This window comes from Astatotilapia calliptera, chromosome 9, assembly GCF_900246225.1.
Source record: "Astatotilapia calliptera chromosome 9, fAstCal1.2, whole genome shotgun sequence".
Taxonomy (NCBI): Eukaryota; Metazoa; Chordata; class Actinopteri; order Cichliformes; family Cichlidae; genus Astatotilapia; species Astatotilapia calliptera.
Window position 1 is genome coordinate 21,397,458 of NC_039310.1, and position 19,370 is coordinate 21,416,827.

The 19,370-nt window shown below is 42.5% G+C and overlaps 1 protein-coding gene across 6 annotated transcripts in view; it reads right to left on the reverse strand.

The window, feature by feature from the left end:
• Positions 1-19,370, reverse strand: part of asap1b (ArfGAP with SH3 domain, ankyrin repeat and PH domain 1b) — an 83,323-nt gene that overhangs the window by 11,800 nt on the left and 52,153 nt on the right. For 4 of the 6 annotated variants that reach the window (XM_026179897.1, XM_026179895.1, XM_026179896.1 and 1 more), the window contains exons 8-21: positions 19,099-19,174; positions 17,772-17,858; positions 16,459-16,467; positions 16,091-16,191; positions 15,900-15,969; positions 11,322-11,409; positions 10,962-11,010; positions 8,037-8,203; positions 5,607-5,740; positions 5,319-5,410; positions 5,053-5,239; positions 2,825-2,910; positions 2,004-2,119; positions 1,849-1,916 (exon numbers count right to left, since the gene is read on the reverse strand). In XM_026179897.1, coding sequence (XP_026035682.1) covers positions 1,849-1,916; positions 2,004-2,119; positions 2,825-2,910; positions 5,053-5,239; positions 5,319-5,410; positions 5,607-5,740; positions 8,037-8,203; positions 10,962-11,010; positions 11,322-11,409; positions 15,900-15,969; positions 16,091-16,191; positions 16,459-16,467; positions 17,772-17,858; positions 19,099-19,174 — 1,330 coding nt within the window. The remainder of the gene's footprint in view (positions 1-1,848; positions 1,917-2,003; positions 2,120-2,824; positions 2,911-5,052; positions 5,240-5,318; positions 5,411-5,606; positions 5,741-8,036; positions 8,204-10,961; positions 11,011-11,321; positions 11,410-15,899; positions 15,970-16,090; positions 16,192-16,458; positions 16,468-17,771; positions 17,859-19,098; positions 19,175-19,370) is intronic. The other 2 variants (XM_026179898.1, XM_026179894.1) reach the window with 1 other exon arrangement.

Genomic DNA, 19,370 nt, shown 5'->3' on the forward strand with positions numbered 1-19,370 from the left:
TGGCACATCGTTAAACTAAAAAAACCCTGAGACTTGGAGATTTAACTGCTCTCTGCAGCCACTGATGATGCACAGGACACAAACATGAACATCTGGAGGTTGTATAGAGATGGAGATTTTACAGATATATGGTATTAACTCAGGGGAAGAAGGTATGTTAAAAAAGGAGGGGGCAGGAAAAATATTGAATTAAATTTATTTGTAAAAGGGGCAAATGTGAGGAATAGATATGAGGGATTTTGAAAATTGTTTAAATATAAAATAAGGCACAGAAATATGAAACTGCAACACAACTGCTAAACAAATTTATCAAACAGAGGAAAAAAACGTAGCTAAAGTAACAGTTCAACATGATTTTTTTTAGATAATAGTTTCTATTTATTTCATTTTTATTTATGTTTCAGTCTTTCATTTATTTTTACAAATAACTGGAATTAAAATTATCTTCTTTATTGAGGCACCAGACCTGAAATTCTACCATAACACAGAAAATTTGTTTGCTTGTAAATTCCTGCTACATGATTGCAACTAAAACTGGCACACAGATATATTTTAGGCCCCTGCAGGTTCTCATGATGTCATCATTTTGCCTAGCAACCACCTAGCAACAGGCAAAAATGACCCATTTGTAATGTTTAAGCACCTGCAACACCTCATAAAAGCATCGCATCAGATTAATTTCACAACAAAACATTTTATTTAGAGAAAAATATTATTTTTCATTACTGCAAACTGTGACATTTACACTATCAATACTCAGCCTATGAAGTGAAGTTCACTGTATTTACAAGTTTAATGTCAAATCAACAGCTGACTATAAATGCGCTGTGAAGGTGTGGAGATGAGATTTCAAATCAGCTTTTTTCCAGGATGTTACAGACTTTTAAAAATGTGCAAGCACATTTGTAAAGAAAGCTAACGTACGAAATCCCTTTCTACTGCATGGGTGCATATTCAGACAAAGTGTTGCATGCCAGTTTGTCATTATATACTTCATATGGCGGTGGGCAGTGTCTGGATGATAAGTGGTCGTGGTCCCTTAATCATACGAAGAGGTAAATACACTTTGTTGTGTATGATCACACAGCGAGTCCAATATTTATCTTTATTCATATAAACAAGATAACTCCATACTTTTTTTTTACTTTTCTCAGTGTGATTAAAAATATCAGCTTACCAAATCCACAAATAGACCAAATAACACTGCAGCATGGGCACGCACTAGTAAAATACACACATGCTGCACACTATCTGGCTCTAAATTAATGATTTGATGTCAGTACAGAGGATGATTTCACCTTTTATACTGTCTACCTGTCGGGAAAGGTGCGGGTGAAATAGACTGAAGTCCCCTCGGCTTACCACTAATTACATCTGAGGACATAAGGACTTATGTGTGACACAAAGATCAATAACTTAGATCGTCTATATGTGCTCGAGCTAATAGCCAATAATCTTAATCACAGATATAATTCAAGTACAAATCTAGTTAATATGTAAATAAAATGTTGTTATAGGCACATTTTCCTGTAACAATAAAAGATTTGTCCAACTGTGTTTATTTTTCAGAGATTCCAAACAGCATTTAAAGTGTTTTTCTGTCTTCTTTGCTCATATGACTGTTAATAACAAACATATATCAACCATTACTTCCACTCTGCTGCTGCTACCGCCCGCGGCTGGAGAGACCTCTGACTGCCATCTAGTGTTCTCACTAAACTGCCCGGTAACTGATGAACACCCTTTATGTGGCTGTGTGTATGTTTGGGGGAGGACGGGGGGTTTGTGTAATGTTTCTGGGCCTTTAATGATCTACTAAGATGTCCAGCTGGTCGGTCCTATACTTACTGCCTCCTCACACTGAGTGTTCCTCAGTCGCCTGGCAACGTCCAGCGCCGTCTCTCCATTCTGATTGGCTGAAAGGGCAAGGACGGACAATCAACAGTTAGGAGTCTGATAGGTGATGGCATTAACTGGAGGACGAAGCTCGGCGTGTGACTCACTGATGTCGGTGGCAGGCTTGCCCCTCAGGAGTAACTTGAGGCACTCTGGCTTTTCGTACATGCAGCAGTAATGCAGGGCGGTGTTCCCCCACTCCGTCTGCTTATCCAGGTTACCGCTGAGTTAGGAAAAAAACAAAAACAACAAGACTCGCGCAGTGAGGTCACATGCCTGAGGGTGTTTTCCACAGTCGTGCAGCTTTAGGTTAATATGTTATTGCTCAGGATTTTGAGGTTTAGCATGAAAGAAGAGGATTGGAAACAGCACATTAGACGTCTTGAGTAGAGGTGAGACATTAAATCATTCAAGAAAAACTACAAACTACAGCTAATGGCACAGTAGCAATCTTTAGATCTTCTGCAATTCCCATGAAGGCAACAAAAAAAAATATTAAAAGACAAGTCCTAGACATGGGTTTAATTAATGAGGGGGTCTCAGTTCAGCAGTGGAGACTGTGTGCAGTTGGAGCAGTGGTGGGTAAACAATTGAAAGGAGAGGAATAAATTAAGGCAGAGAACAAGTGCTTGACCCATTTCTGTTTGCCTTGTGGGAATCTGAGCTGAGCTGAGCCGCGTGAAGCTTTTCCTCTGCACTGCTTTATTAGACTAGAGCACAGAAAGTGACTCGCAGCAGACAGACGGATCAAATTTAATACAGGGTGTTTACACCAAGCTGTGCTGTTTTATACACAATTTTACTCCAAAGTACTCGCGCGTGTTTTTATGAAAGTTGAACAGCTCTTTGCACTCCTCCTGAGCCAAGCTGAATGCACGCAGCTGCATTTTCTAAAAGGTTTAGCAGCTCTTTAAAAAACAAAATGTACCTGTTCTGCACGAGGAAGTCCACCAAGTGCAGGGAGGTCTGGTCAGCAGTCCGTACAGAGTAATGCAGTGCAGTCTCTCCAGCTTCCTGCAGGGGGCCATCAAACACAGCAAAGACTCAGTGGGGCGATCTTGGGGAGCATCCATTCTGTATTCTCTCTCTGTCTGCGACTCTTTCAGCATTTAAACAAGCTGCAGTAAACAAAATGGCTCCTAAAAATAATACTTCTGCAGGCCTGATGCCGGCTTTTGTCCATTCCTGGGAGTCTCTTGCTTTTATTTCATCTGCCTTGCAGCACCAAAGCTGGATCTAGGTGGTGGTGTTTTAGATTCAGCATTAAAGATGGAGGTAAAGGCGAAACATATGGAGCTAACGCTTAAATTTAGTGGATCTGTTGGCATCTGAGAGGGGGTCGGATTTAATCACGCACTGCTGTCACGCTGTCTGTGTTTTGAGTTGGGGGTGGGAAGTCACGGTGCAGCCCTTTGGATGCACTGACAGCAGCAGATCAGATATCGGTGAGTCAGACTTCACAGCACGTTCAGCAGCACCACCCCCCCACTCTCCGTCACCAGACGATATCCTCTTTTATTCCTCTGCAGCATTGTGCACTTAATTTTTCATTAGGGAACGACCGTGTTCGGGTTATAAAACCTTGACCCATTTACGTCAGATTAAGTCTTATCACGCATGTTGTTCACGGTACTGTATCCTCACCAGACACTGCTTGTTATTCAACTTTCATTTTTGCCTAAAAACAGCAAAAAGGCAAGAGAACAAAAGCGAGAGGGGGAAAAAAACCCAAAACAAGCTGAACCACAAAATAAAAAACAGACGCATGAACTGAGCCGCTACAGATGTCGCCATCTAAATATATGTGGACCCAAAACACATGATGCCCTGCAATGTGGTGGAGGTTTGCTGGCTATCACCACCTGCTGGAGAAGTTAACCCGGATGACTCAGAATTTTCCAACTGTTACACCCATTTCTAACTGCCAAATAATTCACCAGCTGGCAAGAACGTGTCAGCAGCGGTGGTATTGCTGGGAAGAAACCACACATGAGGATGAAACCACTGCAGGAACACGCACAGAGCACTGACCAGGCGGCTTCTGAGCATCGCAGTCTGCACGTGTTATGATTCCAGGCATGTTTTTGCATAGTCCTGTCAGGAGAAGCGGACAGCTCTGGCTTCAAATGTTCATGTTTGAATTCATTTGAGCTCCTCAAGCCATTTAATGGTTTAATTACTGCCCATTTCCATACAGGGTTCATTCATGTGCTTTTTTTCTTGATTATTTGTGATTTCTGCTCGCTGTATGACCCTCTACTGGCCTTTTAAACTTTTAACCCTGTGGCTGATTTTGGCTTAGAGTTACCTGACAGTGTGATCTGTAGCTGGCTACAGAGAAGCGAGGTGTCGTCAGAGTTGGATATAATGTTTTGCTTTACTGGCATAAATGGTCCCCATCTGTAAAGATGCACTTTTTAAGGCACAATTTTATGATCTTCAGCAAATTGTTTTAGGCGTGCAATTTTATGTGTAGTGCTATTACAAAGCAGATGTGGTGTTTTACTCTCTTATAATCACAAGATTACGCTTCTCCATTTTCTTTCCGCATTGCATCACTTTGGGGAGATGTCCTAGGCAGCAAGTTGAAGGGAAATATGACTGAAAATTATTCTATTTCTTTTTTTTTCTTCCATAACATATAGTTAATAAAGCCTGGACTTCATTGTTGATCCATTTTCTGGGCTATGTTCCACTTTTAGAGCCTTTTCTTTAACAGTACGTTGTGTACACCAGAGCTTTTGTTGCCAATAAAAAGTTTCTCTTCTGCCCTGTAGGACCTATAAAAAGTCCTATAATTTAGGTTTCTGCAAACTTTGATAGTCTACAGTTCCTAAACTGTGGACACACAATAAAAGAGAGATTTCCTTCAAGTTAAACAAATAACTAAAAAGTTTCAAAAAACATGACTTATTATAGAATTTCCCAGAGGTACCTACCCAAGGGATTAATAAAGTTCTATCTATCTATAAGACTAAGAAAACTGTTGGACAAATCTAACACCGTCAGTCTTTAAAAGCACTAATGTTTATTTTTCGATTCACCTCTACTGACATTGATTTCGACACCATAAAAAAAAAAATGTTTGAAACAAAATTATCTTATCGTGTTTTTAACTTTGGATAAATCAGACCTTTAGATGTCTCTTTGACTCACCGGTCCTGCCTCTGGAAGCGGCTCCATAAGCTCCACCCCCTCCGCATAGACCTGAATAAGTGCCAGCAGGTCCCTGGACTGAACCGCCTCAAACAACTCGATCATTTTAGCTGCCGCAGACGTGCACGTCTTCCTCGCGTACTTGTGGTCCACATACTTGGCGTTGATGAACTCCTTCCTCACTGTCCTGTGGACAAAATGTCAAAAAAAAAAAAAGTTAGAGAGTTGAGTTGAGAGATAAAGATTTGTTTATATATAAAACTTACATGTCACTGGAGGGAGTGGGCTTTGGTGATGGGGAGGGGAGGTTTCCCTCCATGATCTCATTGAAGCTACTGTTCCCTACATTCTTGGCCAGCTGTGGGAGAAAGAAGGGAAACATCAGCAACCAAAGAAAGACACATGATGTATCCCTGCAGCTTTACAGATTAAAATTGGCTCCATCCTGTCTTCACAATACTCTTTCATGATTCCTCATATTTCAGGTGAAAACAGTGAAGGGTGTGCCTCGAAAATAAGATCAGTTCCCTCGACAGGCCGTTTGTCTGACTCACCAAGAGTTCTGAGGTTCCTAACTTGTCGAGCTCCATGGACTGGATGCGGGAAATGTGGACTCCCATCTCTCGGTGGATGCCAGAGCACTCGATGCAGGTGAGGATCCCCAGGTTGGTGGACAGCCACTTTGGGTCTATAGACAACAGTGTAACACAAGTTATTACGGCTACAGGAGGCTGATATATAAACAGGTGGTGATTTGACCTCCTACAGTGGGGATGTCAAACTCATTTTACATTGTGGGCCACATATACAGCCCGCTTTGATCTTAAGTTGACCAAATCAAAGAAACTCTCCTTTCTTCCAGTCTAAATTTTAAGTATGTATTTATTTCCTGAGACATTTTAATACAAAAAGTGCAATTTTAACAATAAATCTCAGTTTTTCTAAATGATAAAGAAATGCTGCTTTAAAAACAATGTTTTCACTGTGCACATACTGTGTAAAAAAAACAAAAAAACAACAACCCCCAAACAAACAGAAACCTTTAGATGACTTTTATTTATTACTTAATTACTTCTGTATAGTATGAATAGCAATGAGGTAGGTCTTCAGCCATCAGTAAAAATTTTGTAAAATGTATGAAAATACAGTTTGAAGTCCAAACTTTATGCGCTCATTCACATTTTCCAGTACCATCTAGTGGTTTGGATTAGAGTCTTTGCCGGGACAATTCTGGGCGCCGGGCCTTATGTTTGACAACCCTATCCGACAGCATCGAGGGCTCAGCTGATAAACCTCCCCACATGTAGCAAATCTTACATGCAGCATGCAGTTTTATTTCCTTTTTAAATTGCTGCTGCCCTGCAATCTGCTTTGCAACCCACCTCCGCTACAGATGCCTCTTTTCAAGCTCTTCCTGACTTCTTATATAACTGATGCCTGTTCTGTATTGCGTTATGCTTGCCGCACTAGTCACTGGCCGCAAGCACTGTGACTTTAAAACCGCCACAAAAGCATTTATAGTGATGCTTGAGGCGTGCTTGACTCTGATGACACAAAAGAAGAAGTTGAAACAGGAAACAAAGCGATTGCTTAGGTTTTTTTCTTCCTCCACAGAATGTCTCATCTTTTCTAACTGATGCAACACTCTCTCCCTCAGTTTTCTGGAAATATCTGTGGTCCTGCATTAACACTGAAATGCATGTAAAGCCAGACCATTCGTAAGGGTAACAGCACTAAGCATAAACTGCCAGTTAGGCTTTGCATGTCCACATGTACCATATCCTCAAATCACTGCAACAGAAAACAACCATCTTGTGAATAAACTAGCCCTGATTGAGCTGCTAAACCACAGCTTATTTTTCCACTATATTCATTGACTTTATTTATTAATGCATCACCACTGCAAAGCACAAAGGCGCACGCGCACAGAGATGTGGCAGATCCTCGAAACCTCCAGAGACTGAGCGACTTTGCTGACTGATGTTCTGATGCAATCCGGGGGAATTAAGGAAGCTTTAAACTGTGACCTCAGTGATGCTGATGCTGTGAGGCGAGGGGTGCTGCTCTGTCTGAAGCTGACAAGTTAACACCAGAGGAGGCTGGTGGAAATGATAGAGACAGCCCAATAACCCGGTGAGTCATGCACACAAACACAGACTGCAGGAAGGCACGTGCACACATTTACACAACACAATTAACAGATGCATTGTGAATTTATGGGTCCTCTATAGCTGATTAATGCTATCTTACAGATGAATTTCCAGTCAGAGCATCGAATGAGCAGCAGAGGGAACAACGAGGTGACCTTTGAAAGTCATAAAAAGGTCCTTCAACCACCAAATTAATTTTATGTGTTGAGGAAAGGGAAGCATGGGCGTCACCTTCTCGGTCAGATAAAGGAAAACAACAGGAATCAGATGCTTAAATCCACATCTGGAACATGTGTTATGCCAAAGCCATGTATATGAACGGATGCAGCAACAAGAGAGCAGACATGACAAATTACCTCCGCTCTCTGAGGACCGCAGGGGTCGACGAAGCGTGTGTGACTTATGTAACATCGTGATGTAATGATGTTGTTTCTCAAAGCCCAGAAATGTTTTTTTTTTCTCCCCCAAGAGATAAAGTCCACCGCCCCAGTACTCTGCAAGCTGCTGTGTGTGTTTATATAGACAGAGTGGAGTGTGTGGATGCAAGCCTGTGTGTGCTGAGAGTCAGAGGGTCTGAGTGTCCACGGCACTCCTGAGTGCTGACTCTTTGCTTTCTAATGTGAGGGGGAGTATCGGGATAGAGCTGCGCCCTGAATGCTAACAACACCAGCATGCGCGCACACACACTGCAGTGTAGCTCGCTCAGCAACCATCTAACTGAAGGACACGGAGTTCAAGGCAGCGGTGACATTGTAAAGCTACCGAGACAGGAGAGCGGCTTTAAATAAAACATGGTCCACATTTAAATGGACTCACGCAGCTCCACAAACACACCTGCAGCTCCACAGTCGCAGCAGACTTCATTGCCCGGCATGCGCAGCACGTCTTCTATGATGGCTTTGGTGAGGTCCTCTAATCCGTCCTCCCCTCCGCTGCTCTGCTCGCCACGAAACGCCATGTTTAATGCCTCCTCCTTGCTGTTGGTCAGCACCGAGATCCAACTGCAAGAGGGAACATTGTTAGAGACATTACAAACAATAAAATAAAGTTTTACTTTATTGAGATAAAAACAGCTAGGGGTAAAGTTAAGGAGAGCAATTCAGCATAGCATCATTTTGTGATAAAATGTCAGGAAAGCGCCCATCACAGGTTCTTAAAGCCTTCGGTGACCTTTTATCTTGTCTAAATGCATCAAAATCACAAAAATACACAGAAAAGCAGCAACAGGGAAGCTAAAAGGAGGGATTATGTTGCATTTTTGCTTTACAAAGATGCTAAAACACACAAATATTTGCCCATTCTTTGGTTTCTTCGAAAAGGTTAAAGAGGAACCAGTGCACCCACGCAGGCCTGTGGCCGTTACAACGAGGCGGGCGTACAAACACGACCTCCTGCATTTCACTACACAAAGCACAATCTGCACACACGCAGCCGATCACAGCCCTTCCTCTGTCACTGCCACTCAATCCCCTCTCAGAGCAGACAGACAGTGGGCACACAAACCGATGCATTCGATTGTCTGTTTATCTCCATGTGTGGAAAAACAAGATATTTTAATCCACTAATGCGTAGGTGTGCAGATGCCAGGCCAAAAGTGTTTGCGTGTTTGCTTACAATATGCATTATAATATGCTGCCGGCCTAATTGCGGAAGAGCGTGATTACGTGAAGCGAGCGCCCTATGAAACACTAAATATTTGAAGGGAACTACAAAGAAGACGACGCCATCGCCGACACCACTGCAGTTGGAATTGCGTGACGGAAGGAGCAGAGCAGAGCCGCGAGTGCCATCCCAAAGGACTACAAGCAACATGAAGTGTTCAAGCAGGACTGAGCGAAGAGGCAAAGCCACAGCGAGGCTGGAAGAAAGTTTCCACCATCAGAGGAAGAACAGCCACAGCATCACAGAGTGGCAGATCGACAGTATTCAGACTCGGGTTTGTTTTCACTCCTCTGTGTTTATGAGTGATTCGGCTCCGGGGGAATCACATCTTATGTCCAACAACGCCATCACAACACTGCATTCAACTGTTTTTGTTTATCTGTACGCAACTGCTGATCTCATCCCAGCTCCTGTTTGTTGGGCAAGCTATTAAAAAGCCTGTAAAGCATGAAAACAAAAATCACCAAAATATAATTTTTTTTAAATGGAGTTTTAATTGAACCTTGTGACAATTTTTTTTTAAAAAATAATTAAATATTAAACAAATATCTGGCTTTTAAAAGAATACTTTATTGCTTAAACGTGTATTATATTAACAGGGTTAATAGTTTCATTAAAAATCACATACGTACGTTGACAATCGATTAATCCCAGTTTCTCAGTTCTATTCTTTCATTGTTATTTGTGTTTTATTTTATTATTTTAGTGTTGTGGCCTTTGTTTTAAGTTAAAGTAGGGTTGCTTTGAGCTTCGAGAAGTGAAGGCCTTTAAACACTGGTCGTGTAAAATCTGGGTGAATTTTTCATGCTTTAAAAATATTTTTCTGACTCATTCTTAAGTCCGCCGCTCACACTGACCGCGTACTTTCACTGGATGAATCTGTGATATTTATTCTTTCAGTAGACGCTCGATCTTTCAGATTTTCACATGAGAATAAACAGATCTGACCAATCAGACCAGCGCATTTGGCAACAAGTGCGCTTGTAGTTCAAAACACATACCAGTACTTTTCTAAACATATTTATTTACTTAAATCAAAATCTGATCCATAATCCGTCAAGCAAACAGGAAAACTCGTGCATTCATCATCCTGTGACTTATTCTCACAAACTGACAAAGCTAGTTTCACTTGAAATTTCTGGAAAATTGAGGCGGCCGGTTTCCACAACACGATGACAAATTAGCGACGTTACATGGTTACCGCAGACACCAAAAAACGACTGTTGCACAGTTTAACGTGCCTGCAGCTGCTTTACTCTGACCAACCAGCCTTAATTTACAAATTTAACTTTCTGTTCGTCCTCCCACATGGTAAAAGCAAAGCCGTGTCTTTGTGACATATTAATTATTCAAATTTCACATGAATGCAGACGGCATACTCTGCACTGCAGAACTGCTCCTGTAACTCAAAAAACACAACGTACAGGCTTTTATATAGTTCCCAAAAATTATCTAACGCTTGTTTTTTTAGCCACAATGACGACTAAATTTGTCCTCATGGAGTCTGACTACACAGACAACTCGCCAATTAACAATATGACTTCTTGTGTCATAAATACGATTCGACTTCAACAGAAACGGCAAAAGTGAACAACGCTAAGGCACTTTTTTATATCACACCTCCTTATTTTTCATGTGCAGTCACTATAACACTGCTGTAAAACGAATTTAAACCCGTTAAGTGTGTGAAAGGATCTCTTAAATAGGTAGCACAACCGTGGTTATTCCTGTGTATGTGTGTCTGCTCGTGCGTGAGGGTATGGGGAAGCAACAGTATGAAGTTACAGCGACCTGAATTACTCCAGACCACCAATCCCACTGCCATCCTCGCTGCCACAGAGTCGCAGCCTCACTGCTCTCTACAAAGTGAAAAACACTTCCTGTGCTCAAGAGTGACAATGAAGCGACACACCAGCGACTAACCGGCGTCCAATTAATGAAAAACCTTTAGCTGACAGCTAAAGACACCTTTAGCGAGATCACACATAGAAGAATAAATGGGTGTGTAGACTGAGGCGAAGTGGTGTCAGACTGATTCAAACAGCGATAACAAGCAGAACGAGGATCATGTGTCTGTCGTTACCCTGAAGTACTCACATGACAAACTCCTGCTCATCCTCGGCCTGGAAATGATACGTCCGGTTATCTGCAAACAATAAACGGTGGAGTTAAAAAATGCAAATGTCTACTTTTGCATTTATGATAGCCAGCATGCAGCAAACGATTCTAACGCTTATCTGTGTTCTTAATACACTATTATACAAAGAAAACTGCATGTGGAGTTTCCACAGGTCCTTTTACAAGAGGCAACTCTCATCATATTACAAGTGTTTGTCACAGAGCCATTCAGGCATGCGTTAAAGTGCGTGACCGTGTGTGTGTGTGTGTGTGTGTGTGTGTGTGTGTGTGTGTGTGTGTGTGTGTGTGTGTGTGTGTGTGTGTGTGTGTGTAACTTACGAGAAATGAGATCAAAGCATTTCCGGTCCTCAGTACTTGGTTTCACCTGGCAGGTGAGCAGGTTGAGTTTGACTGGCTGCCTGTTGGACTGTAAGAACAAACACAAAGATCACACACTGGACCACAGTGGAAATATTACACACAAGCACAACACCGTCCTCACATCAGGGACATAAATATTTCGTTGCTTTGGGGATTTAAGTTCAGTCAAACATCTCAAAATGAGAAGCAGTCGACATGTGTATGCATGTAAGCTGGTGTTCCTTGGATGAACTGCAGTGACTGTGTGGATCACTTTTCATCGTTCAGTGACATCATCGTCGTATTACCCACAGAAACAGTAATATCTGTGGGTAATATCATCACCTGGATGAGCTGGCGACCCGTCAGCCTCTCCTACCTCATTGAATAATTCACTGCCATTAATAACTGGATGTCTTCAAATTCCCTTCATCTTAATCCCGGCAAAACTGAGGCTCTAATTTTCAGTTCTTACGATCCCCACCAGGAATTTTGCTATCAATATTATTCCCCTGCATTTGAATTTTGAATCTAAGAATCCTTGCAAAACTCAAACCTCTACTGCCACCCAATAATTTAGAACTTTTAGCAGTCGCCTTAATTTTCTCCCGTCTGATTCCCTCTTTCTCTTCAGCCAGTCTTTAACTGGTCCAGAACGCAGCAGCTAGGCTAAGCCTCCTGGCAGTAGCGTCTTAAGGTGGCACAAATTGCCTGGAAGTGCAAGTTCAAGAACACCCACCTGGCCAGGTCACCACTGAAACGCCTACATCACCAAATTCAGCCTTAATGTATGCATGCTCCCTTAATCACAACGTATTAGTACCGGCATTGTCATGACACGAGCGATTATACATCATAGCCTGTTATTTTTGTCAAAGGTCTATTTGAACACTTGGGTTCACAAGAACTCGTGCAGGATGTTTCATAGATGCATCTATGGTTTCATTCAAACAGTTGGGTGTCCACGCCGCCCACCCGCTCGGCCCTTAAGCCTTCAGTCTGAGTGGTAACTAGCCACAGCTCACATATCACCCCTGTTCTTGCTTCCCTTCACTGGCATCCAGTGAAACTCAGAATCCATTTAAAAAGAAAATTATTGAGAACACATGAAGCCCTACATGGCCAAGCTTCAGCACATGCAGCAGCCCTTAAACTGTTCCACACTTTTTAGGGCTGTAATAACAGAAATGCACAGTGATAACAGAAATGCACAGAAACCTTCTTTGATGTTTGGCAGTAGAGCCCATCTTGTTTGACTGAGGGGTCTTCATATTGTTCATTTTGTCAGAAACAACAAAAAGAAATTATATAGAAAAGGAGAGAAAAATGCTCATGTTTGAGTAGCTGGAGCCACCAGATGGTGGGTATATTTTCATTTTAAAAGGATTTGCATAATTCTCGTAGATAATTGTATCAAGTCATGTTTTTATTATTCAACAAAGCTTCTGCGGTCCGAACTACAAGCTGAACTCAAGGTGCCCCCATTAAGACAGTGGACTGAGCTGGCTGTGCTGTGTACTGTAATAATTGGGTCCAGTTGGCACGTACATACTGAGCATTGTCTCCTGCCAGTGCCCGGGCAGAGGGGGGACGAGGGCACGTGCTAATGAAATGCTAACAGGCTGTTATGAGCCTTGGAGTTGGTGTTAGCCTGCTGGCAAGATGCCACATCCAACTAAAGCCACCTAAAGTTCATCTGCACTGAGGCCTGAAAAAAAGGGAAAAACCTGAAGCGGCGGTAAACTGCTCTCGGACAGAGAAAAACGATTACAAGCTCAGTATGATAACCGCTCAGTGGGCTAAATTAGAAACTGAGGTCAAAGATTCAGTTCCTCCATCACAAAACGCAACAAGAGAAAACATTTTCCTCTCATATCACAGGCGACCACTTCCTCAGAGCTTTGCAGCAGCAGCGTGAAAGTTCAAAACAACAAAGCTCACGTTCACGTCAGTCGCGACCATCCTGATCCTCCCCGCTGTGTTACAGCTGGAGCAACTGCTGTGTCTGCTGGGAAATAAGCCGCCAGAGTGCCAACTCCACCAAGCTCATCCCACACGCCCGACTCGCTGCCAATCCTCACCGGTTAGAAGTAAATAAGGCTGAATTCAAACATTTGCATGTATGCTTAAAGCCGTCAGGGATGATTTATCTGATTTAATCCACAGGCTGTTACTACACAGACATGCTTGCAGATTTGTTAGGCTGTGCTAACACCGGCACGCTCACAGAGACAATATGCTAGTGTTTAGCAGATATGGTGTTGACCATTAGCCATCATCTGCTACTTAGCTCTAAACACAAAGTACAGCTGAGGCTGAAGGGAGCGCCATTAGTTTATTTGTTGAGGTATTTCAGTCTGACCGCAGCGATGACTGACCCAGAGTCCCCGGAGTCAAATTGTTAGCATAACGACAAATAAAACACATCTAAAGTTTCCTGGTGATGTAAACACTTTATGAGAGGATAACATCTGCTCTGTTCGGTATTTCAGCTACAAACAACAGAATATATGTATAAACTCTGCTTCTCACCCCCGTGTGTGGTTTGTGGTAAGTGTGTCTTCCTCAAGCTCAATTCTGGAAGTTTGGGGGTTTCTGCAGCATATAAGCCGTCCTACTTTTAATCTGCACGCACAAACCACACAGTTAACTTGCAAATTGGAACCAGTCCCAATCAGTGGGTTGATATAATCTGCCAATACAAAGATGCATTTGTGTTATTGGCTATTTTCTTTCTGCTATGCACAGTTAGGGAAGGTACTGTCTGTCCAGCAAAGAAGCTCTGATTTCCTACCAGCAGACGAGCGTCACAACTAACAGCTTGTCGCCAACTAGTTTGTGAAAACTGGACAATAAAAACAAAAACGTGGGAACCTTATCATGTATACGTTTGACGTTTTATCTCTGCACTACAGCTGTTATAGTATTTGTATTTTTTTTTCTATTTTTACTAAAAAGCAGTATAGTTTACATGTGAGTGTTAGTGCAATATTGCTTCCTTGTGTGCTATACTGAGGGGGGTCTGAGTCTAAGAATTTCACTGTCAGCAGTGATGTGCCATTGTTACCTCTCTTACAAAAAAAAAAATCCCACAAAATCAAAATCTACAGTTCTCAGGGGCTCGCCAAAGCTGGGCAGCAGAAGTCTGGACTGCTGGGAGATGATGGTTCACTGTACTGTACAGTGGAACAAGAGATTCATATCATGGATGCGCAGCCAACAAATCTGCAGCAAGATTGTGAAGCTGCGACGTCAATATGAACCAAACTCTGAGGAATGATTCCAGCGCCTTGTTGAATCTATGCCATGAAAAATTAAGGCAGCTCTGAAGGAAAAAACTGAACTAAACTGAACTGAATACAGGTATGGGAATATTGGTAAAGACATATATCCAGTACCTGCTGTGCTCTATAACAAAAGGCAAGGCTGAAAGAATTTAATTAAAAATAATAAGTGCATATATTAAAATAAGCCACAGCTGGTAGCTCTGCAGATTTGATTTGGCAGATTTCTGTGCAGGATGCCCTTCTCGACACCCCAACCTTCCCCCAAAGGATTAATAAAACAACATTTCAATAGTTGTCTCGCGCCGACTTGTCAAAGCTGTCTGAATTAATAAATCACATAGAAATGATACTAATTGCTAAATCGATTCTCCTGGATACATTTAAATAATATTAAAAGTCAAGTTAATGTTGAAGCTCAGTTTATTTGTTGGTTATGTTATCAGGTTGTTTGTTTGTTTGTTTGTTTGTTTGTTTGTTTTGGAGGGGGGGGGTCACTTTAATCTGAATTGTATTTATAAGCTGTAAGAGGAATTTCAATCAGAAAGTCTTGCTTTTAATATTGACAAGGTTCAAATGTTTTTGATGACCACACTGACGTAAGTAAGATTCAAGAGAAGAAAAAAACCTTTAGGAGCTTTCAGCAAACACTAAAAGCACCAAAAACATAATAAATTCCTGAACAATGCATCGTTTCCTGTTAACAGACGGACTGTCCGAGCGTGATGAGACACCTGCCACTGCTCTGCCACAATTAGCTAAGAGCTACTGATTGCGCTAAGCCCCCCCCGACAGTCCAGCTGGTCCCGTGGGAGTTTCGAGGCTCTGTAGGTTACACCTCAGTGGCCGGCGGTTGACAGAATTAACCCAGATATACGAGCCCCGCGTTAGATTCCCGAGGTCCGGAGCGGGAAAGAAAACATCACACTGAAACTTGCCTGCTGCACAAGAGCGGCAGCGGTGGCGGTACCCTCACACTCGCTCTGAGATGAGTCACCGAGGCGCAGCAGGCAGCAAGGGGGGGGTAAGAGGGTGAGGCAAGGTTGCCATGACAACCCATTTATGTCAATTCCACTCTGCCAGCCTCCAGATTGTGACGAGAGAGAGAGAGAAAAAAACAACAACAACCTCCCCACATGATGTTCTCCTTTTGATCCGCACAGTCAGTGCTGAGGGTCACGGGGTTCATATGAGCAGCTGTGCCTGTGTGTGTGTGTGTGTGTGTGTGTGTGTGTGTGTGTGTGTGTGTGTGTGTGTGTGTGTGTGTACTCACTGTGGCATGAGAGATGGTGAGGATGCCCCCCTTCACTGAGCACTGCCTCCTCTGCCACACCTTCCTCAGCCTGTGAGAGGCGAAGGGGCGGGGTCAATCATTAGAGATATTTCCTGCCTGCTTTACATTTTAATGCGTCGTGAACGCACACTACAGCGTTTTTTTATTTATTCGCTGTGTTAGCAGCTTACCCATCACTCTTCTTCAGCAGGTAGCCTTTCTTCTCACTCCCAAACTCCTTGTTTCCCTGCAGCTGGTGCATGCTGTAGCCACCCTGCTTGCTCTGCGAGTCCTGCGCAAACCCACACCATAACACAAAATAAACACTTTGTGTGCACAGAACAGAGAGGCTTAATAAAGACATGCAACACATAGACAACACACACACAAAAAGGATTCTCTGACATCAAAGTGCTTCTGAAAAACAAACCAAGAGTGAAGACTTAAAAATAAAAGGAGGTAAAAGGCATGCTCTGCAACATCTCTACAGGGATAAAGCACTCTACTGTCAAGCTGAAGAACACAGACGCCAGCATGCTCAACATGCACCAACACTTACTCTTCTAGACTTGATTCCAGACAAGCAGAAGGCAGAGAGGAGGGGGAGATAGAGGGGAGAGGCGTGAAAGATCCGGCTCAGGTGCGAGAAAGTGTGCTACCTGCCCGTGTGTTAACCAAACCTACAATCCTCTGTGCTTATTGTCTAAAAGTGGTGCTACAGACAGAATAACTGAAATGTGAAAAACTGTATATATTGTTTCATGCAGACAGGCACACCGAGAGTGTGAACGTGTGAACCGAGAGGGTGTGAGCTAACGCACAGCCGAAGCAGCCTGTGCTGATAAGTAAAACGAGCCGGCAGTGCTGGCATACATGCCAACCCTCCCGATTTTTCCGGGAGAATCCCGAATTTCAGTGCCCCTCCAGAAAATCTCCCGGAGCCACCATTCTCCTGAATTTCTCCCGATTTTCCACCCGGACAACAAAATTGAAAAACCATATCGCAGAATTCATAGCGCGGCCAGCCAATTCCAGTTTCCAACAATGGCAGCAGCTATTTAGTTTTAATATTGCTCTTATTTCCCTTTCTGGGTTGCAAAAAAACTTTTAAAATATTTTCTGGTGAGATTGTAGCTGTGTAAACTTCAAATATCTGAGCCGGCGAGAACACCAAACTCCTGACACATCGTCTTCAAACCCCCGCGGTCTTTCGCTACTCGGGTTAAACGTGATATATAAGTCACTTTGATAACTTAAAAACGTTATTGTTTGGCTTTTTCAGTGTTTTATTTGTTCGTGAGTAAATTGGTTTGGCTGAGATTAAAGTTATTCGATTAGATTAGATTAATTTAACTTTATTAATCCCTCGGGAGGGTTCCTCCGGGGTTTTCACACAGCCTCTGAATTTGGACACCCCAGCCAATAATAACGGTGACATTTAACGTATTTTATCCGATAAATAAACACTGTAAAATGTATTTATCACCCCCCCCCCCAACAGCCCTTTTCAATGTCTCCCTAATTCTGAGGTCTCAAGGTTGGCAAGTATGAGTGCTGGAAAGTGTGTGAGAGTCGGGCAGCGAGTGGCTCTCCACTGAGCAGCCAGTGAGGCACAACGCTGGTCACCAGCAAAGCCTACCACACACTGGCTACCAGCATGGTACAGCACTGGGCACTCGCTCGGTGCTGCTGGAGACAAGCTCCAAAAGTTGGTGGTGGCCAGAGTGAGAGGACGTGAAAAAAAAGGAGGTTTCAGAATGACTGGGATGACTGAGTCAGGCCTGTTTTCAGCCCAGTACAGCTTAGTTTGTGCTGGGCTGGCAAGTTGTGAGTTTAAATTTGGCTTTGTGTGGTAGGGTGTGACCTGCTTACCTCCTTCTGGTCCAACTGGAGGGAGGACTTGATCAGATCTCGCAGGGCAGTCAGCTGCTTCTTCTCCTCATCCTGAGTTTGTTTGATCTGCAGATAGTGAAGTAAAGATATAAGAGGAAAGCTAAGAGGGCTAATAATGCACTTTTACAGAACTTTAGTTTCCCTTCTTTATTATTTATGCAATGTTCATTTAACCAGGAAAGTGTGACTTTTGAGATTAAAAATCTCTTTTACAAGAGTGTCCTGGCCAAGAAAGACAGCAGTATAATTAGCTGATAAAAATAAAAAAACAAAAAGTATGTATAAACTTTAAAGGCAATAAATGAAACATCAATAAAAGACAGTGTTTTATACCAGAAACAAGGGCAGTAATATTCAGGCAAAACATCTACAGCCCAAATGATCCAATCACTTAAATCGCAGAGTTTACTTTTGATTTGTGAAGATACACTTAGGCGCAGTGAATGTACCAAACTATTAACTGCACTGCTCTCACGTCAGCACAACCAAACATCGTAATAAGGAGCTGAAAGACTGAATAATGTCTGATCCAAACGTGGCCCAAGTCAGGAAAATTTCAGGGCTTGAAAACAACAGTTTACAGGTGCTGAGAAAAAAGTTATAGTGAATGGACTGGTTCTGTCATAGCTCCACTTTCTTCTTTACTTAGGCACTCAAAGCACTTACATTTACACCATCTTACATTTACACTCCGCTGAACGCATTAGGAGGATCTCGGGGTTCACTGTCTTGCCCGAGGATACTTTGCTTTACAGACTGATGTGGTCAGGGATTGGCAGATTGGTAGACTAGCAGATGACCAGCCTATACCTCCCTCGCCCAACAAGTTATGTGAGGTCTAGTATTTTCCTGTATCATGACAGTGGGTGCAGGATTGCCCAACTTTTCTTGCTTTAAAAAGTGCAAGAGCATGATATTCTGAGAAAACTGCTGCTTCAGGAGAAAGCACAGCAGTGCTGTAAATAAGAAGTGGTGGTCAGCATTTGGTGAAGGATTATCCTCGCCTGTGTCAGAATGCTACATTTGCTTATATATATATATATATATATATATATATATATATATATATATATATATATATATATATATATATATATATATATATATATATATATATATATATATATATATAATGTGTAATTAAAGTGAAGTGAAAATAATTCGGTTTGCTCATTCTAACGATGCTTCTTAGTTTTGTCCAGGAAAGCAGGTGACCGACTCTTGGGATAGCTCAGAAGTTGTTTTCTATGAAAAATGAAACCCTATAATGAGCAGGAGATGAAACCAGAGCGAAGAGGAGTTTTACATTGTAGAGATCAGCTGCCAGCTTCTCGATGTACTGCTTCAGCTTATCTGCTGTCTTCAAGCCATCTTGGAAGAAACTGGGGGGGGGAACAGAGATAACACGTGAACTTCACTGGCATTAAAAGTCATCCAGATGCGTGACATGTGATCAAATCTCATGTGTTACAGTGAGCTTGGTTTGGCCTTTACGAAGGTCACAGAAAGAGAGAGAGAGGGATAGGGCGATGGAGGCAGTTTAATGTATAGCCGGGCTCGTTCTGGCACAGGAGTGCT